This window comes from Theropithecus gelada, chromosome 10, assembly GCF_003255815.1.
Source record: "Theropithecus gelada isolate Dixy chromosome 10, Tgel_1.0, whole genome shotgun sequence".
Taxonomy (NCBI): Eukaryota; Metazoa; Chordata; class Mammalia; order Primates; family Cercopithecidae; genus Theropithecus; species Theropithecus gelada.
The window spans coordinates 8,526,158-8,552,301 of NC_037678.1; the positions used below are offsets into that span (position 1 = coordinate 8,526,158).

General features: G+C 50.8%; 1 protein-coding gene across 1 annotated transcript in view; it reads right to left on the bottom strand.

The window, feature by feature from the left end:
* Positions 1–1,301: 1,301 nt before the first annotated feature.
* Positions 1,302–26,144, bottom strand: part of SEPT3 (septin 3) — a 28,938-nt gene continuing 4,095 nt past the window's right edge. The window contains exons 3-12 of the mRNA XM_025400116.1: positions 17,649–17,840; positions 13,109–13,237; positions 11,937–12,018; positions 11,465–11,602; positions 9,573–9,690; positions 7,895–7,990; positions 6,798–6,897; positions 5,188–5,239; positions 4,813–4,906; positions 1,302–2,613 (exon numbers count right to left, since the gene is read on the bottom strand). Of these exons, the coding sequence (XP_025255901.1) occupies positions 2,548–2,613; positions 4,813–4,906; positions 5,188–5,239; positions 6,798–6,897; positions 7,895–7,990; positions 9,573–9,690; positions 11,465–11,602; positions 11,937–12,018; positions 13,109–13,237; positions 17,649–17,840 (1,067 nt within the window). The 3' untranslated portion in view covers positions 1,302–2,547. The remainder of the gene's footprint in view (positions 2,614–4,812; positions 4,907–5,187; positions 5,240–6,797; positions 6,898–7,894; positions 7,991–9,572; positions 9,691–11,464; positions 11,603–11,936; positions 12,019–13,108; positions 13,238–17,648; positions 17,841–26,144) is intronic.

Here is a 26,144-nt window from a genome sequence, read left to right on the forward strand (position 1 = left end):
AAAAAAAAAAAAAAAAAAAAGTATAAGATGCAACAATTTTTCATGTACCGAGGAAGAAAAATGTTGCCAAATAAACTGACATCCCATCAATTGTAAATGTACCTTGATTTCAGAAAATTTACTTCAAAATACAAGACTTACTAGAGCAACCTTGGGCAAAGATTATTATGTTCTCGGGACTTCAGTTTCCATGTATCTGTATGAAGGCATTGAATAGAAGAGCTCTCAGGTTTCTTTCAGCTGTGACATTTTATGTTCATCAAACTGCTTTGTAACTCACATTTCATTTCTCTCCATCTCAGTGTCATGATGCTACTCTACTTCCTGCCCTTATCATTTTACTTCAATCACTCCAAGAGCCTCCTGCCTCGTCTTCCTCCAACTCTGACCCCTCCAAACCACTTCCCACCATTCATCTGTACCTTGCACTCAGCCTACAGAATGTTGAGGCCTCAAACATAACTGCCTACAGTTGTCACGTTCAGAGAAATAATATATAAGGAAATATTGTGTTATTTGCTGGCTACCATAAAGAGTGTGCACCTTAAGGAGAGGAAGGGTTGGTTTAAGTTCAAGAAAGATACAAGCTAGTGCTTAAGTTTTAATCCTTATTCACTGTAAAATAAGCAGGTATCTAGGTAAGATGGGTCCACTCCTTTTATTTATTTTTTATGTATTTATTTTTGAGACAGGGTCTCGTTGTATTGCCCAGGCTGGTCTTGAACTCCTAGGCTCAAGTGATCCTCCTGCCTTGGCCTCCCAAAGTTCTGGGATTACAGGCATGAGCCACCACGCCCAGCCAGGTCCACTCCTTTCATAGACTTGGTCCTTACACATTCAGGAAAAAGGAGGGGAAAGCCAGAAAGTTAACTGAATGGAAATAAGCATCATTTTCACCGGAGACAGGCTGTGTTTTGCACAGCATCCTCCAAGGTCAGGTGCGATAGTTCCATCACTCACTCATTTTTTTTTTTTTTTTTTTTTTTGAGACAGGGTCTTGCTCTGTTGCCCAGGCTGGGGCACAGTGGTGTGATCTCAGCTCACTGCACCTCCAACCTCCCATGCTCAAGCCATCCTCCCACCTCAACCTCCCATCCATTACTCACTTTGGATATAAAACACTAGAAAATAATGACTGAGGCCCGACCTCACGCCAACTGAACATGAACTGACCTCACAAGGTGTTTTCATCTCTAATATCTGCAGCTATTTCTTACCAAGAGAGTCTCACCCTCCACACATGGGTGAGATGACATAACGGCTGATTTGGTCAAGGAGCACAAATAAGACAGGCCAAGCAGTTACTGTTCAAACAGCAATGTTTAGTTGTACAACACATAAAGTCTAGCAACAATTACAGGACCAGTTTGAGTGTCTGTTTGCTTGTTTTCAATTGGGAAATTTAACTGTAATGTCACCATAAGATTGGCTGGGACTGGTAACATTTTAGAAATGGGTCGTTCTTGCATCCCCTAGGTATGGGCCTCTTGCTCCATCAGGACTTGGTTGTAGATGAATGGCCCACAAGTCACCAGCCTTTGAGCAAGTTGTGTCCAGGTGGAGACAGGGAGGGGGTGGGCAAAGGGGAATTCTATAAAGACACAGTGTGTGGGGCAGTGGCAGTCAACATTCGCAAACATTCATGCATCTGATGGGGGGCTTTGTCCTCCCTTGGGTATTTTCCATTAGCCTACAGTGACCACCTGTGGCCAGGCTAATTCATTACTCACATTAATGGGGAAGGGGGTTGGGGGTAGAAGTAGGTAGGGTAGGTGGGAAGAGATCCTTCTTATTGCTGAGTGGACAGAAGGGTGTTAGTTTTTCCTTAGCATGTACGTATTGTGGGTTTCTGGGGGTTTGTGTATTTAGTTTTTGTTTGTTTGGACAGAAGAACGTCAACTCCAGCAATGTCGTCTTAGGAAAACCACTCTTCCTTAGTAGCTGCGTTATGCGGTGAGGAGGATGGACAACCGCACTCTGGGCCAGCCACAAGTGGTGACTTTTTAAAAAGTGATCCTAGCCCTTGCTCCCCAACATCTGTAGTGACCCACCCTCATGAATACTTTTAAGTGATGAAGGAGACACCCTTGTCCCACGTTGGGGCCCACACAATTGATCTCAATGAATCTAGTAAGCAGAAAAATTGCTTTCTTGACTTTTTAAGGAAGCCAAGAGTAGCTCATGCAGATGAATGGGTAGGGAGCAATGCCATTGCCCTTAGAGATGGTTACAAGTAGCTGGGATGGGCTTACAAGGGCAGAAGAAACTCTTAATGAGTTCTTTCGCCTTGCAGATGGGCTGGGACTGGCTGACACAGATGATGTGGTAGGGCAGTGCTGGCAGAACCCCACTCCACTGGGAGGAGAGGAGTGGTTTGGATAAATGGAAGATGCAACTGTCCTAAAGAGGCAGCTGGCCCCTCCCACCTACTGAGGGCTGAGAGGGGCTGTGGTGGTGAGCTGGACGAGCACAGCACTAAAAAGGGCCTGGCCCTGAAGCAATAACAGCTGAGAGGAATGGAGGGAGAAGCAGCGCTTGAAATGGACTTCATTCAGCAGTGGGGCAGGGGGTGGCTGGCACAGGTGGAAGGACAGTGCCCAGGAGGCCTTCTCCCTGCAGGGGGGTTGAGAACGGTTGAGGGTGTGGAGACCAGCAGCTGGCAGAAGACATATAAAATAGCTTCTCCAGGGAGGCTGAGATTATGGTTCAGGGGTGCCAGGCACCATTCCTACTCAGCCTCTCCAACGCCCACCTCCCATGCCCATAGATCTTCCCCTGCTGGTCCAAGGTCTCCAAACAGGACTGCTTCTATAGCAGCCAAGGATCCCTGTTCTGTTGAAGTGTAGTAACCTCTGGGCTGTAGCACTGCTGCTGTTCTATCCTGACAGGTGCCTACCCTGTAACTTTGTGAGCAAGGGAGGATGAGGGCTGGGTTGGCAGCCTCCAGGAAAGATCGAGACCACAGGTTTGGGGTCACCAGTGACCTGACCACCCCCCACCTTTCTCCTGGTCCACTGAATCTTGGGTCTTGAGTCTATGTTTTTTCCTAGCACCTGAGTGATAAAAGACTGGGATTATAAGTGCTGGGATTTGTAGAGGACCAGTGAAACACCTAGGCTGAACCAGGAAATGGGACAGGAGGTTGTATGAGGTTATTGTAAACAGTTTCACTTGGTGTTTTCCCGTTCCTAAGGCTAAATTGTTTCCCCGGCCCCAAATTTCATGAATCTTACAGATTAAAGGAAAAGAGTAACTTACTTGTAAAACAAACGGGGAAAATATATGCATTAATAAATATAGGGCTTCAGGGAAAGGCAAGAAAAACCTAAATGTATGAGGGTGGGTATCATTGGGAATGTCTGTAGGAGTCGGGAGGAGAGGGAATTAGGGAAAAGCAGAGAAAGACAGACATAAATGTAATTAGCTTCAGCACAAAAGTGATGGGGAATTGAAAAGAGAGGTCAAGTATGTATGAGGCAAATGGAGCAACAGAGAAGCCTGCTTAGAGGGGAGAGAAGTCTGACAGAGAAAAGGGAGGTGTGGTCAAAATTCTGTCTTTGAAGCCAAATCACTAAGAAAGACAAATAATGTATATTGTTTCTGATACTTCTTTAGAATTAGTTCTAGTATCTGATGTCCCCATAAAAGGTTGTCTCACGTGACTAGCATGTGCGCTTCCTTTAACTAGACACTGGGAACTGCATAACTCACTGTGTTTCCCTCTTTGCACTGGCTGCCTATGAGCTCAGGGCCTGTTCCAGTGCTTGACTACAGAAACTTTCTTTCCTATTCCTTTCTTTGCCCCAGATTTCTCTGGCAATCTCAGTTTATACTGTCCTGTACTTTTGTGATTTTATGTGAAGGCAGCCTAAAGTCATTTCTGGAAGCAGACTGGGCATAAATGCTAAATATAGGAATGAACCTAAAGTAGATTCATCTAAAAGGAAGTGAGAGATGTCAGAGACAGGCAGGAGAGAGGGAGAGAAAGCAGTGTATGAGGGAAGGAGGGAAAGGGAGAAAGAAGACAGAGTGGGAAGCAGAGACAGGCACTGACCCGGCAGCAGAGGCCAGGTGAGTGGAGAGCAGCAGTAGGCTCTGGTGACAGGTGGTAGCTTTGGGACAGTGAACACGACACAGACTGAAGGGTGGAGCTCCACTTGTAGGCACTGATGCTTTCTGCAAGAACCCAGCTCTGGCCTACTTCTCTGCCTTCTCATGGCCTTTCTTGTCCCAGGAAGCCCCTGCCTTACCTCCAGACCACCCCCCACTTACAGGGAGGGTTGTCCTGAACTCCCTGCCCCCTACTCAGGTCTAGTTCCGCTGCCATCTGTCCTTGGAGAATCTCTATAGCCCCAGATTGTGTGCAGGTTCTGAGAGAAGAGTTGCCTGTGGCTCACCTGCTCCCAACACTTTTAAATGAAACCTCCCCGAGATCTCCTGAGTGAGGCAGAACAGCTTTGTTTTGGGACACAAGGAAAGGAGACAGATAATGGACAGGCATGGAGGAGCCAAACTTACAAGGGACTCTCCAGGGAGGGCAGTGAAAATACCTCACCCCTGCATGCACACACACAGGCTCTCTCGCTCTCTCTTTCATACACACACACACACACACACACACACACACACACAAAATGTAGACAAGATGCTCCACAAATACCAGACAGGCCTGCCTGCGGGACAGAGTTGAGAGGAAGAAGGTGGTTGGTGGTGGTATCTGGGATGTGTGTGTGTGAAGTGGGTATGTGTGATGACACAGAGAAGTGGTCGTCATGGGTTACTGTCGTGGCTTTCCTCTGTGTCCACGCTCACCGGAGGGAGGCCTCCATTGTCATTGAGCCGCTTGGCCCTGTAAGTCTCATAGTGGATGTTGTGTGTCACTTCCTTGAGGTCCTGGAGGTGGGTCCTAGAGGACACAAGGTAAGAAGAAGAGGGCTGCAATTAGGGGCAGGAAGAGGAGGCGGTGACACACATCACTTCGAGTGACTGGACCCAATGACTGGGACCCACTCCCAGGAGCTAAGGATTCTTCTACAGCCCCTTCCAGTCTGTGACAGGAGCTGGAACTGGGGCAGAAAGCTCCGTCAGAAAGACCTGGAGATGCAGGAGATGAATCTGAATATGTAGACCCTGACCCCAAATAATTCAGCCTGCCATCAGGACACAGCTGGAGGGGAGACATCTTACCTGATGACAAAGTCTCGAAGCAGGGCAAACTCACAGTGATTGAGGTTTTCCACTATGAACAAGACAAAACAAAGCAAAACAGGTAGTCAGTTCATCAATACAGCAACACCCAGGAGGTGAACGTCTGTTCGGGTCATGGAGGCATTTAGGAGAAAGCTATGGGACAGGTTATTTTTTCTAACCCTTCCAGAGGTTTGCTTACTTGGGTGTACTGGATTTGATTCATTGAACAAATATTTATTAAGCAGCTACAATGGGCACAACACTCTTCTAGACGCTGTGGAATAGTAGCCAAGAGGGACTATAATTTTTACCATTTTATAGAAGAGAAAACTAATACTGAGTCTGAGAAACTGGCCAAGGCCTAAGACACACTTCCCATTCTTCAGAAGCTTATAATCCGATTGGAAGTAACACAGAGAAAATAATTGAGCCATTTTAAAAAGGTCATGCACTACATGACAAATCCAATTCAACATATATTGAATACCTAGTATTTGCAAATCACTGGCAAAGCACTGTTGGAACAGAATGAGGATTAAGACAAGGGGCTGGGTGCTGTGGCACACGCCTGTAATCCCAGCACTTTGGGGAGCCAAGGTGGGAGGATTACTTGAGCCCAGGAGTTCGAGATTAGCCTGGGTAACATAATGAGACCCCACCTCTATTAAAAATAAAAATAAAATTGCCAGACATGGTGGCTCACACCTGTAATCCCAGCATTTTGGGAGGCCAAGGCAGATGGATCACCTGAGGTCAGGAGTTCAAGACCAGCCTGATCAACATGACAAAACTCCGTCTCTATGAAAAATACAAAAATTAGCTGGGCTAATTTTTTGGGCTCAATAAAAAATACAAAAATTAGGGTCTGCACCTGTAGTCCCAGCTACCTGGGAGACTGAGGCAGAAGAATTACTTGAACCTGGAAGGCAGAGGTTGCAGTGAGCTGAGATTGGGCCAGCTCACTGGCTGGATTGTCATCCAGCCTGAATGACAGAGAAAGATTCCCTGTCAAAAAAAAAAAAAAACAAAAAAACAAAATCTGCGTCTGAAATCAAGTTTCACCACTAACGAGTTATGTGACTTTGGACAAGGCTTTTAACCTAAGCTTCCAGTGCTTTAGTGGCTTATATTCTGAGAACAGGAGCACCCACCCTCCTCCCTTCATAGGGTTATTATATTGAATGAAATTATTGAAGTGATTCTTTGACCACTTTCAGAATCATCAAGACCCGCCCAAGGTCACATCCATTCATAATAAAATGGAAATGGCAACACCTGAACAACCCTTCGGCAGTTTGTCAGATCACATCCCTCTTCCTATGAAAACCTTTCTCCAGTTTTTCCAGGCCTTACTAATCTCTCCATGTTCCGAACTCCTTTGATGCACCAAGTCAGTGCCACCCAGTCAGGTGCTAAATCAGTCTCTCGTTACTCCTGCCTGTGAGCATCATCTTCTCAATGAGACTGTAATACAGCTCCTTATGAGCAGAATCTGGCTGGCATTCATTTCATATGTCCTGAGACAGTGCCTTGATCTATAGATGCTTAATAAATGGTGACTGGATAACTGATCAGCAACCAGTTCTTTCAGAAGATGCAGTAATTACCTTCGATGATCCCCCATGGAGTTTTTCGGCCGAGGACCCTTTTGCCATTCACTTGGTACTCCTTGTCACTTCCCACCACAGCAAAAGGCATGCTCTCCTGCTATATGGGGCAGAAACACAAACCAGACACATGTGCACCGTCATCCTCCAACAACCTGGACATCCAGGAGCAGGACGGCATATGGTCCTCTAGCCTTGAACCACACACCTCTGATGCTCATTCAGAGATACCACTGATGGCAAGGGCAAGGCTTGGTCTCTTGAAAAGAGCACCTGACTGAGATTCAAGAGTCCTGGGTCCAGTCCTGATTGTACCACTGCCTGGCTGGTTAACCTCAGGAATCAGCTGTCCTTCAGCTGCAGAGAGCTTTGTACTTTCTTTTTTGAGACAGAATTTTGCTCTTGTTGCCCAGGCTGGAGTGCAATGGCACGATTTCAGCTCACTGAAACCTCTGCCTCCTAGGTTCAAGCAATTCTCCTGCCTTAGCCTCCCGAATAGCTGGGATTACAGGCATGCGCCACCACACCCGGCTAATTTTTGCAGTTTTTGTAGAGATAAGTTTTGCCGTGTAGCCCAGGTTGGTCTTGAACTCCTGGGCTCAAGTGATTCTCCCACCTAGGCCTCCCAGAGTGCTGGGATTACAGGCATGAGCCACCACGTCCAGCCAATTTAATTTTTTTAAAGTTATTCTAGAGGGGGAAAATAGCCTATAAGCCACTCAATCTAAGCCCTGCATTTCATAGAGGAGAAACTGAGGCAGGGTCTGACCAGAGCATAGATCATCCTGGACCCCAGCCCAATGCTCTTCCTGCCTGCTGCCCCTCCCATCACCTCACATACTGTTTTTGTCAGACCTTGTGGGGGGAAAGAAGGCTTTTGTGTGGTCTGGGGATAGAAGGCTTTTTTGGTACAGGGAGCCCTTTTGTGGGTTCACAGTCCAGGGCCATAGTCCTCCTCCTCCCCCCATGTCACTTCTGGTATGGGTCAGGCAAGGTTGGGGGGAGTACAGAAAGTGAAAAGACAGAGGACGTGCACAATACACATCCCAGAGGTCCCAAGGGGGCATCTGTGGAGCAGCAGTGCCCCAGGTACCCACCCTGATTTTGTCATTCTCCGTCTTATCCTCCAAATCCTCATCAAATTCCTTCTGGGGGTAGAATTCAATGCCATTTACTTCAAGCTCCTTGCGAACCTAGAGGCGAGGAGAAGAAGCAAGGTAGTCAAGTGTCAGGATAATGGAAAAGAGGGGTGTGTGCACCTATGTGTGTGAGCTGAGGTCAGAAAGCCGAACCCAGCCTTGGATAATCCACAGTCATCTCTGAACTCTGAGACCCTGAGCAGCAGGAGGATGGTGAATAAATGCAAGCCCCAGCTATACAATTACAGCCTAGCCTGAGAGGAGGAAGAGGCTAGGTGGTGCAACTTCAGGTCTCAGGCGCCTCGCAACCAGCTTGCTCATCTCAGGGTCCATGAGACTGAGATTTACACAAGCAGCACAGCTGAGTGCACTGGGGAGTGCTCAGATCCCTGCATGTTATATTCCTGATTGGAAGGAAGAAAGGTGAGGCTCCCCCTACTCCGAGACTGCCCTCTTTCAAGGTCGACTTCAGTCTTGCCTTCTCCAGGAAACCATCCAGGACCTCTTCATTGTTCTATTTGATTGTAAGTTTTGTCTGTCTGTTTGTTTGTTTGTTTGTTTGTGACAGTCTTGCTCTGCACAGAGTGGTGCGATCTCGGCTCACTGCAGCCTCCACCTCCCGGGTTCCAGTGATTCTCCTGCCTAGGCCTCCCGAGTAGCTGGGATTACAGGCATATGCCACTACGCCCAGCTAATTTTTTATTTTTAGTAGAAATGGGGTTTCACCATGTTGGCCAGGCTGGTCTCGAACTCCTGACCTTAGGTGATCCACCCGCCTTGGCCTCCCAAAGTGCTGGGATTACAGGCGTGAGCCACCGCCCCCAGACAATTGTAAGTTTCTTAAAGGCAGCACTTGTCTTTTCATTTCTCTCAAATCTCCCCTCCCCAACCCTGTACATCCAGCACAGGACTGAGCTTATAGAACATGCCAGTGATGGCCAGGCGTGGTGGCTCACGCAGTGGCCTGTAATCCCAGCACTCTGGGAGGCCGAGGCGGGCAGATCACGAGGTCAGGAGATCGAGACTAGCCAAGACCATCCTGGCTAACACGGTGAAACCCCGTCTCTACTAAAAATAAAAAAACAAAATTAGCCGGGCGTGGTGGCAGGCACCTATAGTCCCAGCTACTCAGGAGGCTGAGGCGGGAGAATGGCGAGAACCCGGAAGGCAGAGCTTGCAGTGAGCCAAGACTGCGCCACTGCACTCCAACCTGAGCAACAGAGACTCCAAAAAAAAAAAAAAAAAAAAAAAAAAAAAAATGAAGAAGATGCCAGTGAGGAGGACTAGTGGCCAGATGACTAAATCATCAGTCTAGTCGTCAAGTCCTTCAAGTAGGCTAACGTTTGAGGAGTGATTTCTTATGTTCACAGTGATACATGTATTCAGTGGTCTTCACAGACAGGTTTGGAAGGTGGGAAGAAGGCAGCCTGGAGCTGCGCCATCTTTTCTTCATCATAGTCCCCAGATACCACCAACCTCAGCCCTTTGAATGGTTAAGTAGGGGCTGGGGTGGAGAATTGGGGGAGGGTTGAGGGTGGGGGTAAAGGCAGAATGATGAGGGCTAGGACATGGCCTGAAGCCAGTGGAGAGAAAGGAGGGGATGGGAACAGGAAAAGAAGACAGGAGGCCTTCTCACCCTCTGCTTGAATTCAGACTTCTCCTCCAGGGTCATGGTGTCAGCCTTAGCGATGACAGGGATGATGTTCACAACCTTGCTGAGGTGTTTCATGAACTCGAGATCCAGAGGTCGCAAGCTGGGTCACAGAAAAGGTGGGATCGTCAGAGCCACCTTGCCCTCCCCAACTCAGCCACCGCCACCACTCCAGGACACCGCAGGAGAAGAGGACTGGGCTGGGCATCTGGCTGAGGCCCCGAGGCTGCTACCTCTCCTCTCCGACACAGCCCCACTGCCCTGCCGTCTGCAGAGCAGCCTCAACACCTGCCTTTTTCTTCTTCAGTCCCCATGCAGATCCTGCCTCTCTGTAAGCCCCCCTCAAACCACCACTTCATGACATCTTTTCTGACTCAGGGATTTCTTTCTCCTTGGAGCATCTGTGGACTGTTGTCTCTACTCATATGTCTTTGTGCGTGTGTGCCTTTTTTCCTTTTTTGTCTGTCCTAAAAATAAAAAACAAACAACAACAACAACAACAAAAAATGACACTGTGTGGTTTTGTTTTGTTTTGTTTTGAGACAGGGTCTTGCTTTGTCACCCAGGCTGGAGTGCAGTGGTATAGTCGTTGGCTTATGGTAGCCTTGACCTCCAGGGTTCAAGCAATCTTACCACCTCAGCCTCCAGAGGAGCTGGGACCACAGGTACACACCACCACGTCTGGCTAATTTTTAAATTTTGTGTAGAGACAATGTCTTGCCATGTTGCCCAGGCTGGTCTCGAACTCCTGGGCTCAAGCAGTCTTCCTGCCTCGGCTTCCCAAAGTGCTGGGATTATAGGCGAGAGCCACCATGCCTAGTGTGTATGCCTTGTTCTGCCTATCAGACTACTTCTTGACAGGTCTCCTCCTAGCCCCCAGAGTTAGTTCTGCAGGGCCAAGCTAGGGGCCCTGCCCTTCCCACAATTTGACAGTCTATGCCCCCATCCTACCTCAGGCTCTGAGACCCCAACTTGGCTCTATTTTGCAACCTCGGGGACTCATTAAGTCAGGTTGTCTGATGGTTCATTCTGACTGGGGGGGTCGAAGCCTAGGGAGGGATAAAACCAGCCTTCTGTTGAGTTCCCAGGAGTCTTGTTTCATCTCTCTCCTCCCCCTACCATCACTGCCTGGTTCCTACAAAATTTGGGGCCTAACTTGCTTGTGCCATTCTCTGAAGAGCTTAACTCTGGCCCAGCATCTGGGCTTAGTAACATTATGGGACCCCCTCCCCCAATCTCTGCAGGAAGGTTGCTGGCCTGCCCCCTGGGATCTCCATTCTCTGCCTGTTCCCAGCACTTCCTTCATGGGGTCCACCCGTCACTCACAATCAGAGTTCCCAACACGCTTGTGTGTGTCTTATTCTGCCTATCAGACAGTACTTCATTATAAGGGTTGGCCTTCATCTCTGGACACACGATGCCTCACTCCAGGCTGGTACCTTCCAAATGCCTACAGCTGGGTCCCTATCCTCCAAACACCAGCCCCAATGCGGGAGCCCTGCCCTGCCCTGCCCTATTTCACCCTTCTTGCTGCTCCCCCCAACTCTAATTATTTTCCAAAGCAGGTATTTGGTGAATAAATGAAGTGCCCTCTGCTCACACACACCAAGTCCTCTTTGCTGATACAGTTGTGCTGTGCTGCTGGGACACCAGTGGGCAGATACTGGTGGCTGATGTTGGACAGTTTTAACCTCCTAGCAAGGAAGTCAGACTTCCTCACGGAAAGTCTGAGGAATCGCAAGGTCACGGGCCATGACTATATTCCAGCCCATCTGGCCCTCCCTAGCTGAGTCAACGGATGGATCATCCTATCCAGAATGGACACAGATGATGCGAACCAGACCGGGCCTGGCAATAGGGGCGGGGTTGGTACATACGAGTGTCCTGTGGGGGAGATGAAGTAAAGGCAGCAGTGGACACGAGTGTCAGGGATGCGTTTCTTCCTGGCGATGTTCACCTCCTCCTTCAGGAATTTCTCGTACTGCTCATTGATGTACTTCTCAATGGGCTCCCAGCTGATGGGGGGGAAAGTAGATAGATGCATCAGAAGAAGAAGACCTAGGGCTCAGTTTAGGCATGGTCTGGTAGCAATCTCCTTACATCCATCTCATTCCCTGGTGGGCCTAGAATACTTGCTGCTGGATTCCCCCTCAGCCCCCGCATCGATGGCTTTCCTGGATGGTTAGTTAGCAGGGGTGGAGCTCCCCAGGGACCCTGGCCTCTGCTGGGCTGTCAGGAACTGCGGAGCATGGAGGGTGCAGATGGTTCTCAACGTAAATGAATCTGCACCATAGTAAGTATCTTCCCAGCAGAGTCTTTAGGGCAAAGATCTCAGAGGCAGACAGATACCAGTTTTCATTGTTGATTTGGTCTCCAAAGCCCGGGGTGTCGATGACGGTCAGCTTCATTTTAACACCACCTTCCTCTATCACTGGGGGTGAAAAGAAAATGTACCAGAGAGGTCAGTCCTACAGCTGACCCCGGGTACCTGGCAGCCTACTAGCTAGGGAGACCCAGGCCTCTTCTTCAGGATCAGTTATTGGAAAAGTCAAATTTAGGGTCTTCTCCATCTCGATAATCATGGCTCATGCTGTTCCCTGTACCTGGAAACCCCTCTCTACTCATTTCTTTTTTCCTTCTTCTTTTATTTTTTTTTGAGAGACAGGGTCTCACTCGGTCACCCAGGCTAGAGTGCAGTGGTGCGATCACTGCTCACTGTAGCCTCGAACTCCCCAGCTCAAGTGAGCCTCTTGCTTCAGCCTCCCCAATAGCTAGGACTACACGTATGCACCATTATACCCAGCTAATTTTTTTTTTAAGAGACAGGGTTTCAGGCCGCTCACGGTGGCTCTATCCCAGCACTTTGGGAGGCTAAGGTAGGCAGATCACGAGGTCAGGAGATGAAGACCATCCTGGCTAACATGGTGAAACCCCATCTCTACTAAAAATACAAAAAAAATTAGCCGGGTGTGGTGGCGGGCGTCTGTAGTCCCAGCTGCTCAGGAGGCTGAGGCAGAAGAATGGCGTGAACCCAGGAGGTGGAGCTTGCAGTGAGCCGAGATCGCGCCACTGCACTCCAGCTTGGGTGACAGAGCGAGACTTCATCTCAAAAAACAAAACCAAAAACATACAAACAAACAAAAAGAGAGACAAGGTTTCACTGTGTTGACCAAGATGGTCTCGAACTCCATGACTCAAGCGATCCTCCCACTTTGGCCTCCCGAAGTGCTGGGATTACAGGCATGAGCCACCACACCTGCCCTCTCCTTACCTCTTTCTACCTGTCTAAATCCTGTACTTTATCATCCACCTCAAATCCCCCCTCCTTCCATTTGAGCTCCCTGCTCTCTCTTCCCTGAACCAGCAGTCTAAGGGGTTTGCTTCAGAGTGCAGTACTCAAGTGTGTTCTGTCTTAAGGTTGCCTTTTATTGGTCTTATTCCTCAATAAGCCCCATTCTTTCCCCTTTCCAGCAGAGGCACTCACTGAACAAAGCCCATAGGGGTCCCTGCCTGGTCCTCACCATGCCCGATAGCTTTGATCTCCACTGTCTTGGGGATCTTCTCCTCCCGGTTCCAGCTGGAGGCTTTGCGGCTCACTTGGGATTTGAAAAGCGTGTTGACCAGCGTTGATTTGCCCAGTCCACTCTGGCCTACAGCAAAGCAGGAGGAGGAGGTAGGGAGACTCCGCATCCACCTTCTGAGCCTAGTACTTCCCCATAAGCTTACAGAATTCTAGAGCCATGATCCAGGCCAACACCTTGTCTGACTACTCACTGGGGGATGGTAGGCAGGTGGGAATGGTTTCCTGCTTACTGCAGGGGGCCTTGGGGAAACATCACTTGGATTCCATATTCTCTCCTTCCCAGAGTCCCAGGACCACTGGGAAAAGGGACAACCTCTGCATACGTCTAGTGTCGTGGTTGTCTGTTTTGTTGTGATTCGGTTTTTTGCTTAGGTTTTCACTTTTTAATGATACTAAAAGGAAAAATAGAAGGATTTTGCATCCTGATACTGCCTCACGGTGCATATTGTACATTCACATTTGTTACACAAATCTTTGTATCAGCCCTGTGGATCCTGAAGCAGAACTATCTTTATCCTCAGTTGAGATAGTCCTAGAGAGATGAATCCTCTTCTAACAAAATATGTGCAGAGCAACATAAACTAATACATGCAAGACCAGGAACTCGAACCCAAAGAACACCTTGTCTCTATATCCACTCTTCATTCTACTGTAGTGGTTTTTAGACTGTGCTCCCAGAAGCCTTAGTGTCCTGTGAAGATACATGTCAGAGAGGGCACTGTGAGAGGAGGAGGAGGCTGGGCAGGCAGGGCCTCTGCCTCCACTTCCTTCGCTATGGCTCCCTTTCACCTGTTTTCCAGATGCATATCTGCAAAAGATTTCATTTCAAGAAAAAGTTTCACAGCTACAGAGCATTTGAAAACCACTGGTCAGGCCAGGTGCAGTGGTTCATGCCTGTAATCCCAGCACTTTGGGAGGCCGAGGTGGGTAGATCACAAGGTCAGGGGCAGATCGAGTCCATCCAGGCTAACATGGTGAAACTCCGTCTCTTCCAAAAAAAAATACAAAAAATTAGCCGGGTGTGGTGGCAGGTGTGCCTATAATCCCAGCTACTTGGGAGGCTGAGGCAGGAGAATGGCATGAACCTGGGAGGCGGAGCTTGCAGTGAGCTGAGGTCACACCACTGCATTCCAGCCTGGGCGACAGAGAGAGAATCCGTCTCAAAAAAAAAAAAAAACCACTGGTCAGGCCAGGCACAGCGTCTCATGCCTGTAATCCCAGCACTTTGGAAGGCCGAGGCGGGCACATCACTTGAGGCCAGGAATTTGAGACCAGCCTGGCCGACATGGCAAAACCCTGTCTCCACTAAAAATACAAAAATTAGCCAGGCATAGTGGCACATGCCTGTAGTCCCAGCTACTCAGGAGGCTGAGGATCATTTGAACTCAGGAGGTGGAGGTTGTAGTGAGCTGGGATCATGCAACTGTACTCCAGCCTGGGCAACACAGCGAGACTCTATTTCAAAAGAAAGAAACCCACTGGTGCTTCTCAAACTTCAACATGTACAAGAATCCCACAAGAAAGACTTGCAATTGACAAGCAGCCTTGGCATTGTCTGGACACTAGTAGAAAATGCAGTCTCAGGCCCTACCCCAGACCTATTATTCCAAATCTCCATTTTAACTGGGCTTCCAGAAGAGTCCTATAGACAGTAAGATCTAAGAAATACTGGGCTAGTACATTTTTGTGATTATATTAGAAAAAGAACCATGCTGGGGGACAAGGGCCTAGAGTTCCAGACCCGCCTGCATTGTTTTCCCTGAATGCCTTTGGATTAGTCATGCCTTGGTTTCTTTACTGATAAGACGGTGAGGAGAGAGGATATTGGACAAGACCAGGGATGGTAAATAAGGTGTATTTCTCATTCCTGCTGATTATCTGGTAGTAGCCACCTAGATCATTATGTTAAAAAGGCTATGTCTGGCCTCAGCACTGAACACGTGCCATGACTGACCAGCAGTCTGCCATGCGCACCACTGGGGAGAGAAGTGGCTCACGGGTCTTGGATTTGCCATGCTTGCTCTGAGATGTTTTCTAAGAGCATTCATTCATTCATTATTCTTAGGTGCCAAGTGTTGTCCTAAAATTTGGAGGTACTATGGTGAACAAAACATCATCCTTACCCTCAAGGAGCTCTTTAGTGTGAGAGAGACCAAAACATAAGCAGACAATTATAGTATGTTGCAATAACCAGTATGAAAGAGAATAACCGCAGGGTATTGAAGCAGCATTGCCAAGGGAATCCAACCCAGTCTCTCTGGGACTAAGGAAGACTTCTGGAGAAATGCAACTAAGCTGAAACCGGAAGGTTGATTTCAAAAAAGTCATGAGTTCTAGCCAGAGGGAACAGCAGACGTGAAAGCTCTAGGGTAGGAGAGAGCATGGCACGTGGACGAGCACTGCCTCTCATGAGTGAGGAGTAGAATGTTAGATGGGAAGTGGTCAGAGATGAGTTGGAGAGGTAGCATCAGGGCAGTCTAGGAGTTTAAACTTATCCTGAGGTTAAAGGAGAGTTATTACAGAGTTTTAAGTAAGTTGGGTGACTTGATAAGTTTTGCAAGGTGGGAAGATTATTTGGTCACTGGTGGACAGGGGATTGGAGAGGAAAGGAGACAGAGAGCTAGGAGGGTTGGTGCCACTCCGAGTGTGGCCCATAGTGGCCCAGCTGCCAGGGTCCCTGAACCATTTGCTACCAGTTCTTGAGATAAGAAGTCTGCCTCAGGAGAGAAATCTACCTTGTCACTGAGCACACTGTTTAGCTCAGCGGAGGTTTTTTATAGCAAGATTTTCCAGATGATTTATACTCTGGCCCAAGCCCCAGCTGAGCTTATCTTGCTGCAGGTCAGCACTTTGACAGCACAGAGTCAGGTGGCCATGGCAAGCCAGGTGAGAGACCTAGCTCAGTATAGGGTGGCAGCAGGAGAGAGGAGAGAAGTGGGCAGACGTAAGAGGTATTTGTGAGGTAAAATGGACAGGACTGGATGACTGATTGGGGGACGAAGGAGGAACAGTACAGAAGGATGAGGCCAGATTCCTTTTTCAGCACTGACTGGCCATCTCACTGAGATGGGGCAGAGGTCCTTTCCCACTTTTTTTTTTTTTTTGAGACAGAGTTTCACTCTTGTTGCCCAGGCTGCAGGCTGGAGTCCAATGGCACCGTCTTGGCTCACTGCAACCTCCGCCTCCAGGCTTCAAGTGATTCTCCTGCCTCAGCCTCCTGAGTAGCTGGGATTACAAGCATGCACCACCATGCCCAGCTAATTTTTTTTTATTTTTAATAGAGACAGGGTTTCACCATGTTGGTCAGGCTAATCTCAAACTCCTGTCCTCAGGTGATCCACCCACCTCAGCGTCCCAAAGTGCTGGGATTATAGGCGTGAGCCACCACGCCCAGCCCCTTCTTACTCTTTTATTTTGTTTTGAGATGGAGTCTCGCTCTGTCACCCAGGCTGGAGTACAGTGACCAGATCTCAGCTCACAGCAAGCTCTGCCTCCCGGGTTTACGCCATTCTCCTGCCTCAGCCTCCCGAGTAGCTGGGACTACAGGTGCCCACCACCTCGCCCGGCTAGTTTTTTGTATTTTTTAGTAGAGATGGGGTTTCACCGTGTTAGCCAGGATGGTCTCGATCTCCTGACCTCGTGATCTGCCCATCTCGGCCTCCCAAAGTGCTGGGATTATAGGCTTGAGCCACCGCGCCCGGCCGCCCCTTCCTACTCTTACATTCTGTGACGCAGTGATGCTACTCAGTAACCAAATCCCTGGAAATTCTCTCAAAGTTTTTTTGTTTTTGTTTTTTTGTTTTTTTTGGAGACAGAGTTTCACTTCTGTTGCCCAGGCTGGAGTGCAATGGTGCGATCTCGGCTCACCGCAACCTCCACCTCCCGGGTTCAAATGATTCTCCTGCTTCAGTCTCCCAAGTAGCTGGGATTACAGGCATGCACCATCACACCTGGCTGATTTTGTATTTTTAGTACAGATGAGATTTCTCCATGTTGGTCAGGCTGGTCTTGAACTCCTGACTTCAGGTGGTCTGCCCGCCTTAGCCTCCCAAAGTGCTGGGATTACAGGTGTGAGCCACCATGCCCGGCCTTCTCTCAAAGTTTTAAAGCACTACAAAAGAGTAGAAATAAGACCACCCTTCATCCAATCCTCCCACCACATCTTAGAGCTAAGGAAGGACATTGCTGATTCTCTCATGTCACAAACCCAAAAGCAGGCTCAGAGTGGTGAAGGGGCTGCCTGTGTACACCCAGCTGGTGATGGGGCTGGCCTGGCATCCACCCGAAGCTCCTACCCCTAGGTCAGCTAGTCTTAAGGGGAGACAGGGGTCAGGCCTTTGTGATCAGCATGGTGAAATTCTCCCTTCTATAAACAGCTCATCTTAGAAGAGCCAGGGTCACAGCCATTCAGGGGAAAGAAATGGGATCCTTGGTGCTGCCCGCCACCAGGCCTGCAGCAGTCCCACAGCCTTCCGTACCGACGACCATGATGTTGAAGTCGAAACCGGTCTTCATGGTCTTCTTGCGCATCTGCTCGATGATGGTGTCAATGCCGATGTAGCCCAGCAGGTTGGAGTTGATGCTCACGGGCTTCATGGGCACCGCTGGCTTAGGCCTGGGCTCAGGCACCAGCTCTGACATGGCTGCGTCCGTCCTGGTCTCTGGGAGCCCTGCAGAGCCAAGGTGGGAGAGGTTGGAGGGGTGATCAGGAGGACAGCAGAAGTCACATGGAAACCATGGTATTTTTCTCTTGCTACAGAATCATACAAAGTTGAGCCTGGAAAGGATCTTAATATCATCCAGTCCAGGTCCCTCATTTCATAGACAAAGAGACTGAGGCCTGGAGGAGAAAGAACTCAACTAAGAACACAGAGCAGGTCAGAGGCAAAATCTGGGCCAGTGCCAGGTTCTCTGGTTGCTGGGCACTTTCAAATGTACCTCACGCTCTGAAGCCCACATCTGTGCGTCTAACCCAGGGGCTTCTCCATCTTGGCACTAATGACATTTGAGTAATTCTTTATTGTGGGAGGCTGTCATGTGCATTACAGGATGATTAGTGGCACCCCTGACCTTAGTAGTCCCCCAGGTTGTGACAACCCAAAATGTCTCTAGATGGTACCAAATGTCCCCTGGGAGGCACCATTGCCCTGGCTGAGAACCACTGGTCTAGGAAATGTGTGGGGTTATTCAGACCTAAGTTGTGCCTCCCTCCCTGAATAACGGGCAAAGATGTTTTAGGATCTTGCATTAACATCTATTAACTGTCACTGACCTCGGCTGCTTCATCTTTTAGAAGCAAACAGGGCTACCCTTCTCTGAAAAGTGGCCATCACTCTCGTCTCCCAGCCTCGATGTCCTCTCTGTACCATGAGCACCACTGCAGAGTAGGGGGGTCTGTGCCTGGAGGAGCCCAGACACCCTCCCAGCCATTGTCCTGAATCTGTGGGACCAGTGGGGAGGGGATGAGAACCAGATAAGGGCATCACTTGCCTAAGACGACACAGTGTGCTCTTGGAGTGGTGGATGGCAGATGAAAGAGGAGGCTGAGGAACCAGCCTCTCCCTAGTGAGGAAGGGCAAACATCTCCCTGGGTTTAGTGGATCATGGGTGTGTTCACACACAGGAGAAATTTTCGGGTTTCCTTATCAGGCCACTGGCCACCAGGGCAGGTTCTAGAATAGAGCAGTTCCATTTCCCCATCCATACGATTGGGGTGTGGGGTGAAGTGGAAAGAGCCTGGCTCTGCTACTTCTCAGCTTTGTGGACTTGGGAAGACCACCTCCCCACTATGAGCCTGCATCCCCCTCTATAAAATGGTAGGATCATCACTAAGACTGTGGTGAGCATTCATGAGACATAATGCGGCCGGGCGCAGTGGCTCAAGCCTGTAATCCCAGCACTTTGGGAGGCCGAGATGGGCGGATCACGAGGTCAGGAGATCAAGACCATCCTGGCTAACACGGTGAAACCCCGTCTCTACTAAAAAATACAACATATTAGCCGGGCGTGGTGGCGGGCGCCTGTAGTCCCAGGTACTCGGGAGGCTGAGGGAGGAGAATGGCGTGAACCCAGGAGTCCGAGCTTGCAGTGAGCTGAGATCCGGCCACTGCACTCCAGCCTGGGCGACAGAGCGAGACTCCGTCTCAAAAGAAAAAACAAAACAAAACATGAGACATAATGCTTAGAAGCACTGAGCAATGGCCAGGCGCAGTGGCTCACACCTGTAATCCCAGCACTTTGGGAGGCTGAGGCAGGCGGATCACGAGGTCAGAAGTTCGAAACCAGCCTGATCAACATAGCGAAACCCCATCTCTATTAAAAATACAAAAATTAGCTGGGCGTGGTGGCGGACGCCTGTAATCCTAGCTACTGGGGAGGCTAAGGCAGGAGAATTGCTTGAAATTGGAAGACGGACTTGCGGTGAGCCAAGATTGTGCCACTGCACTCTAGCCTGGGCGAAAGAGTGGAACTCTGTCTCAAAAAAAAGAAGAGGCATTGAGCAATAGGTTCCAGACCCTTTTGCCCCAGCCCCTTTCAGGTCTGTAGGGGAAATGAAACAGTACACGTGAAAGCATTGGTTAAAGGAAGGTGTCCCCAGATGCCAGTTACACAAGCATGGTTATTGGACTCCATGTGCTCTTGAGGACACCTTCCAGCTCTGCCGTTCTAGAATCCTATGTTTCATGACTAACACCCTGCAGAGTCTCAACCTTACAGGGAGTCCTGATGGAGCAGCAGATGGAGGAGAGGGAGAGGGGACAGGAGTGTTCCCTTCCCGCCCCTAAACCCAGCCAGGAGTCTACTCTCATCTCTCTCCACCTGGTCCTTCCACTGGTACTGGCAAGACCCTCTCTCCCAATGGGAAACTGTCCTTTCTTCTGTCACTCCCAGGCACAGCCAAATCTGCCAAAGCCTCAGGACCTCCCCAGGGCCTGGCATGGCCCTCTCTTGCTTCCCAGGAAGCTGTTCCCAGCCAGGCAGCTCCACACGGCAGCAAGATTGGCTCAGCCCTGCAGCAGCTGACTCTCAGCAGCCTGGCCCTGCTCCTCCACTCTTGCACGTGGCTCACAGGCCCCACTCAGCACACCTGCACTGGGACCAATGCCCCATTTTTCCTGCCCAGCTGCTCACACAAGCTGGGCCTTTCTATGGCCCCTTATGCCTCTGCAGCTGAGTCCATTTGGTCTCAACCTGTGTTATAAGATAGAGCCACGTGGTTTTGGGGGTGGGGGATGATCTTATCCCCATTTTGCATACTTGGAAAGTATGCCTTGTATTTACTATGAGGGGTTGTGTAAAGATTCCTATAAAGTGTTTGTTCTCACCATGGCCTGCTCAGCCCTGGCCTGTCAACTGCAGCATCCTAAAGGAGCACTCCCAAAAGATAGACCCTGATGGAGAGAGGGTCCTACCAGATTCCCAAGCAGCGTCTAGGGGCTACCACAGGCCCGCTGCAGGACCAGGACCTGGTAGATCTCACTTTCATTCCCTCCAGCAAGCACATATGAGCACCCATTGTGTGCACTGTACAGAGTGCCTGCTGCCAAGTCAGCCTCCCCACCACATGCCCATGACATGCCAGTCACATGCTAACAAGCCACCCATCAGCCCCAAGTACAGAAAATATGTGCAGGTCACAGTGCCACAAGCTTTGCTGGAAGATCCCGTTCCCCCTCCAACCCCTGGCTCCCTCCTCCTCCTCCTCCTCCTTCATCTCCTCCTTCTCCTCCTCCTTCTCCTCCAGCATTCAGCCCCACTGCTACTCACAGGAAAGCCTCTGCTTTGCCATCTGATGTGAATGGCCCTCTTCTGTACCCGCTGCAGGTATTCTGGTACTCATCACATTCATTCATTCATTCATTCCATCCCATGCAGGCCATTGCATATGCTGTCAAATGGGGGTCTACACCAGCCAAGCCCTAGGCTAAATTCCAAGGACACTTATGTACCCCAGACAAGGTTGTTGCCCTCAAGGACCCACTGGCTGGTAAGGGTGCCTGACAAATAAACAAAGATCTCTGGGGCACAGAACTAATGCTGCTCTGGAGCTGGATTCTGTAGCTCCATCCTCTGCCCCTACAGCTCCCCTGGTCCCACCATGTCAACCTCAGATGGGCAGGTGACCCAGGCTTGAATCCTGGCTGGGTGACCCTTGTGAGCCTCATTCTCTGCTCAGAAAACTGGAGATAGAACCTACCTTGCTGGGTTGCTATGAAGGTTATATAGAATGAAGGATGTAAATTATATGGCACAAATACATACTAGTTCTCACCCTTCTTTAGGGCAGGGCCATGTCTTATTGATCTCTGTGCCCCAGTCTACCTAGCATACCACAGGCACTCCTCAATAAATGAATGAATGAATGATGAGTGAATGAGAGCTTCAGAGTGAGGCAGGTATCAGAGACATCACCCTTCTCTTCCCTCAGATGCTTCTCCCCGTGCAGAGCAGCTGACCCCCAGTGAGCAATGGCTGTTGTCTTGGCCACAGTCAAGAGAGTAGAATTGTTGAGACCTCCTCCCTCCTCTGCAACAAGGATTGGAGGGGGGCTCCCCAAGGATGGGGAAGAGCTCAGGTCGGGCTCACAGCAGGGTGCAGCTCAAGTCTGCCATCCTGGCTAGACAGTCCTTGGGGCCCCCCTCAGCTCCTGGCTCTCCCAGGGCCCCTGGAGAAGGCGGATCTGCCTGCAGCACCCTCTGCCAGAAGCTACCTGCCCCATCAGTGCTCCAGGGAGAGGCACCATCCACCTAACTGGGCGCAGCCAAGTCCCCCACAGAAACAGCCCCTCCATTCCCACGCTAAGCAAAGACCCTGGCACTTCCTTTTACGGGCAAATGAATGGTTTTGGCTTTGTCTGGCCCAGGGACACCACCCCTCTGTGGGAAGGTGGCAGCTGGGGGAGGGGACCTTTCCAAAATAGCACCTGCTTAGTGCAGGCTCCCCTCTTCCTTCCAGCCTGAAGGGGGATCTTCCTCAGCCCCTAGCAGCCTTCAAGACCCCACCACCCCCCACAGAGGCAATTCCAGCCCACCCCAGTTCCAGCCCTAGGCTCTGGGAAAAGGAATCACCGAAAGCTCTCTCGGTCCTTTCCCATTCGCAGGAGTGGAGGGCCCTGGGACACCCCTTCCCCCATCCCAGTCCTCCGGAGGCCAACGGGTTCCCTTGGAGACCACCAGCTGGTGCCTGTCTCAGCCTGTGCCTGTGGGGGTTGGGGGAGAGGGGACGTATGTATCAGTGCACAGGTCTCTCATCCGGCTGGCATGGCCCTGGCACCTGTGCATGGTGTGTGTGCGTGTGCGTGTCTTGGTGTACTCCAGCGTGGGGCTTTCTGTGCGCATCGGGGTCCCTGCTTGCGTGTCCGTGGGTTCCTGCGTCTCCCCGCGTCCTGTGTCTGCCCCTCTGCGAGACTGTCTCCCTCGAGGTGGGTGCCACCGTGTGTGCGTGTGTCCGCGCATCTGTCACCGCGCGTGGGCTCCTTGGCGCGGAAACCCTCCCCCGGGAGCGCCTCCGGCCGCGCTGGTCGGGGCCGCAGCCTCCTCCTGGCGGGTGCTGGTGGCCCGGCCGGCCGCCCTACCTTTGGACATGAATCCTCCTTTGTCTCGGTTCCTCCAGGGAGATGCTCCGGGCGCGGGGCTGCAAGGCTGAGCGGGGCGCGGGCTCCCCCGGGCCGAGCGGCCCCTGCAGCCGGGCCTCGCCCCTTCGCGCTGTCCTCCCACCCGCCCGGCCCGCGGCCCCGCCGCGCCGCCCCTGCGCCCCGCGCCGCCGCACCCGCCCGGGACCTCGCCTCTGCTCGCTCGGCGCCGCGCCGCCCCTGTCCGCGCGCACCGTTGCCGCCGCCGCCAGCCGCCGCCGCTGCCACCCGCACCACGTGACCGCGCGCCCGTCGGCCCCGCCGAGGGCCCCTCCCCTTCCCGCGGCGCCCGCTCCCGCACGCGGGAACGGGCCACGGGTCCAGGCTGCGGGCGGCCCAGGAGCCGCACCCGCGGGCTCCAGGTGCCCGGCCCGGAAAGGTGCCTGCGTCCCAGTCCCATCTGTCCCCCTGGATCCGCTCGCAGCCCCTTACCCGCTAGGCTGCGGCAGGGAGGGGCGGTGGGAGCAGGGGACCAGTGGCAACTGCGGGCGGCCGTGAGCGCGCGTGAGTCACGCGGGGGCTGGGGTGTTGCGCGGGTGCCTGTAGAGCCCTGAGTCAGGGGCCCGGGTTCCAGGCCCTGCTCCGGGATAATGAACCAATAATCTTAAGCCAGCCAGGAACTTCCCTGAGCCTCAATTTGCCCATTAGAAAAAAATGTCATGCATTCAGTGGATACTAATGGACAGCATATTGCCAGGCCCTGGGAGCACAGGGGTGAGGACAACCATCCCTCCCCTTGAAGGTTCTGGGTCTAGTGGAGGAAACAGGAAGATGGAATGTCCTAATGCAGGGGCTGGGGTGCACACAGGGGACTGAGGGTGCAGGCAGGTGGGCGCCCTGGGGAGAGGGGGCTTGCAAGACTTCTTGGAGGGGATGAGGGCCAGATGGAAAGGCAAATGGGAGTGGAAGGGAAGAATGGAAAGGGAGAGGCATTCTGCAAAGAGAAGACAGTGGAGGTGAGGGGGGCCAGAGGTGAGAGCTGCATAGTGCTGGTGGACAGCCCAGAGTCCTTGGTGTCGCTGAAGCAGAGAAAATTGCAGACAGGTGTGCAGAGCTAAATAAGAGGTTGGAGAAGTCCACAAGCAGCCTTGGAAGCTGGACTTTAATGGAAGGTAATGGTGAATCACTGACAAATATTAAGCTGAAAGTGCTGCCATTCAATATGTAAGTCGTTGCAGCAGTTGTGTGTGGACAGGGAACAAGCCAGTGGGTGGGAGGTGGCCTCACAGGGGCAGAAGGATGGAGAGGAGAGGACAGCCAGCCAGATAGTTGAGTACTGAAGAGGTAAATCAACAAAGTGGGAAATAGACTGGAAGAGATGGCAAGAGAGAGATGAGGAAGAAGAGGATACCCAGGTTTCTAGGTATCTGATAGAAGGTTAGGCGATGCCTACAGCTGAGAGAGTGAGATCAGGGAGGCAGGAGTCAGTTCAAGAAGAAAAGGGTGGCCGGGCGCGGTGGCTCAAGCCTGTAATCCCAGCACTTTGGGAGGCCGAGACGGGCGGATCACGAGGTCAGGAGATCGAGACCATCCTGGTGAACACGGTGAAACCCCGTCTCTACTAAAAAATACAAAAAAAACTAGCCGGGCGAGGTGGCGGGCGCCTGTAGTCCCAGCTACTCCGGAGGCTGAGGCAGGAGAATGGCGGGAACCCGGGAGGCGGAGCTTGCAGTGAGCTGAGATCCGGCCACAGCACTCCAGCCTGGGTGACAGAGCAAGACTCCGTCTCAAAAAAAAAAAAAAAAAAAAAAGAAGAAAAGGGCTACCTCTGGACATGTCCGGGAGACATCCGGGATGTCTGGTAGATAAACCAGCTAGCTGCTGGCTGCCCACATCTGCACTTCAGGAGACAGGGCTGGGCTGCAGAAGGAGGGAGAACTGAGGTCTGGCAGGGAGAAGTGAAGACCAGAATTTAGGTGAGGTGCCCAGACTGAGTGTGCGGGGTGGAGGGAAAGGGGTCTGACAATCCAAAGACTCAATTCAGGTGTTAGACTGGATGCCTTCGAGGCACCTTTCCAGACCCAGAAACTCTGAGCCCTTGAAATGTTGGGAATGAGGCTGCCCAAAGTAGAAATTTCAACAATCTGGATTCCAGTCAGCTTACTGCCACCAGCCAGCTTTGGTGTGACTTTAGGTATGTCACAGGCTTTCTAAGACCAACTGAATGTCCTGCCCTTGTGTTGACCTATTTAGAGTTCTGTGTAGGACTTCCATATATACACGGCTCCAACTTACCTTTCAGGATTAAAGGGCTGGGAGTGGGGGACCAAGAAAGAGACATCCAGGTAAGGCACCTTTTAAGCAGCAGATACTTCCTAAAAGGCTGAGTGTAAATGGATTTGGAAAGTCTCAGGTGAGGTCATTATCTCACATCCAGAGGAGGCTGCAGAGACTACCTATTAGACAAATCACAACTTCCTAAAGTGCTAGTCAGTATTTTCACATAGGAGGTAGGAGGCTTGCTTTTTTTTGTTGTTTTTTTGTTTTTTGGGACTCTGTTGCCCAGGCTGGAGGACAGTGGCACAATCTCGGCTCACTGCAACCTCCGCCTCCCGGGTTCAAGCAATTCTCTGCCTCAGCCTACACACTTAGTTAATTTTTTTATTTTTTATTATTTTTTTTTTTGAGACGGAGTCTTGCTCTGTCGCCCAGGCTGGAGTGCAGTGGCGCCATCTAGGCTCACTGAAAGCTCCGCCTCCCAGGTTCCCGCCATTCTCCTGCCTCAGGCTCCCAAGTAGCTGGGACTACAGGTGCCTGCCACCACACCCGACTAATTTTTTGTATTTTTTAGTAGAGACTGGGTTTCACTGTGTTAGCCAGGATGGTCTCGATCTCCTGACCTCGTGATCTGCCCGTCTCAGCCTCCCAAAGTGCTGGGATTACAGCTGTGAGCCACTGCTTTTAAAGCTGCACACACCTATTGATCACCAGATTATTCCACCTCTTCAGGGAACAAAGAAACAACCCCAGGAGATGATAAAAGGAGGACTCACCATAATTGCTCCTCCACAAGTTACCCCTGTTAACCTTTCTTTTCCTTTTTCTTCTTCTTTTTTTTTTTTTTTTTTTTTTTGAGACAAGGTCTTGCTCTGTCACCCACGCGGCTAGAGTGCAGTGGCACAATCATGGCTCACTGCAGCCTCAACCTCCTGGGCTCAAGCAATCCTCCCACCTCAGCCTCCCCAGTAGCTGGGACCACAGATGCATGCCACCATGCCCTGCTAATTTTTTATTTTATTTTATCTTATTTTATTTTTTGAGACAGAGTCTTACTCTGTCACTAGGCTGGAGTGCAGTGGCACGATCTCGGCTCACTGTAGCCTCCGCCTGCCAGGTTCAAGTG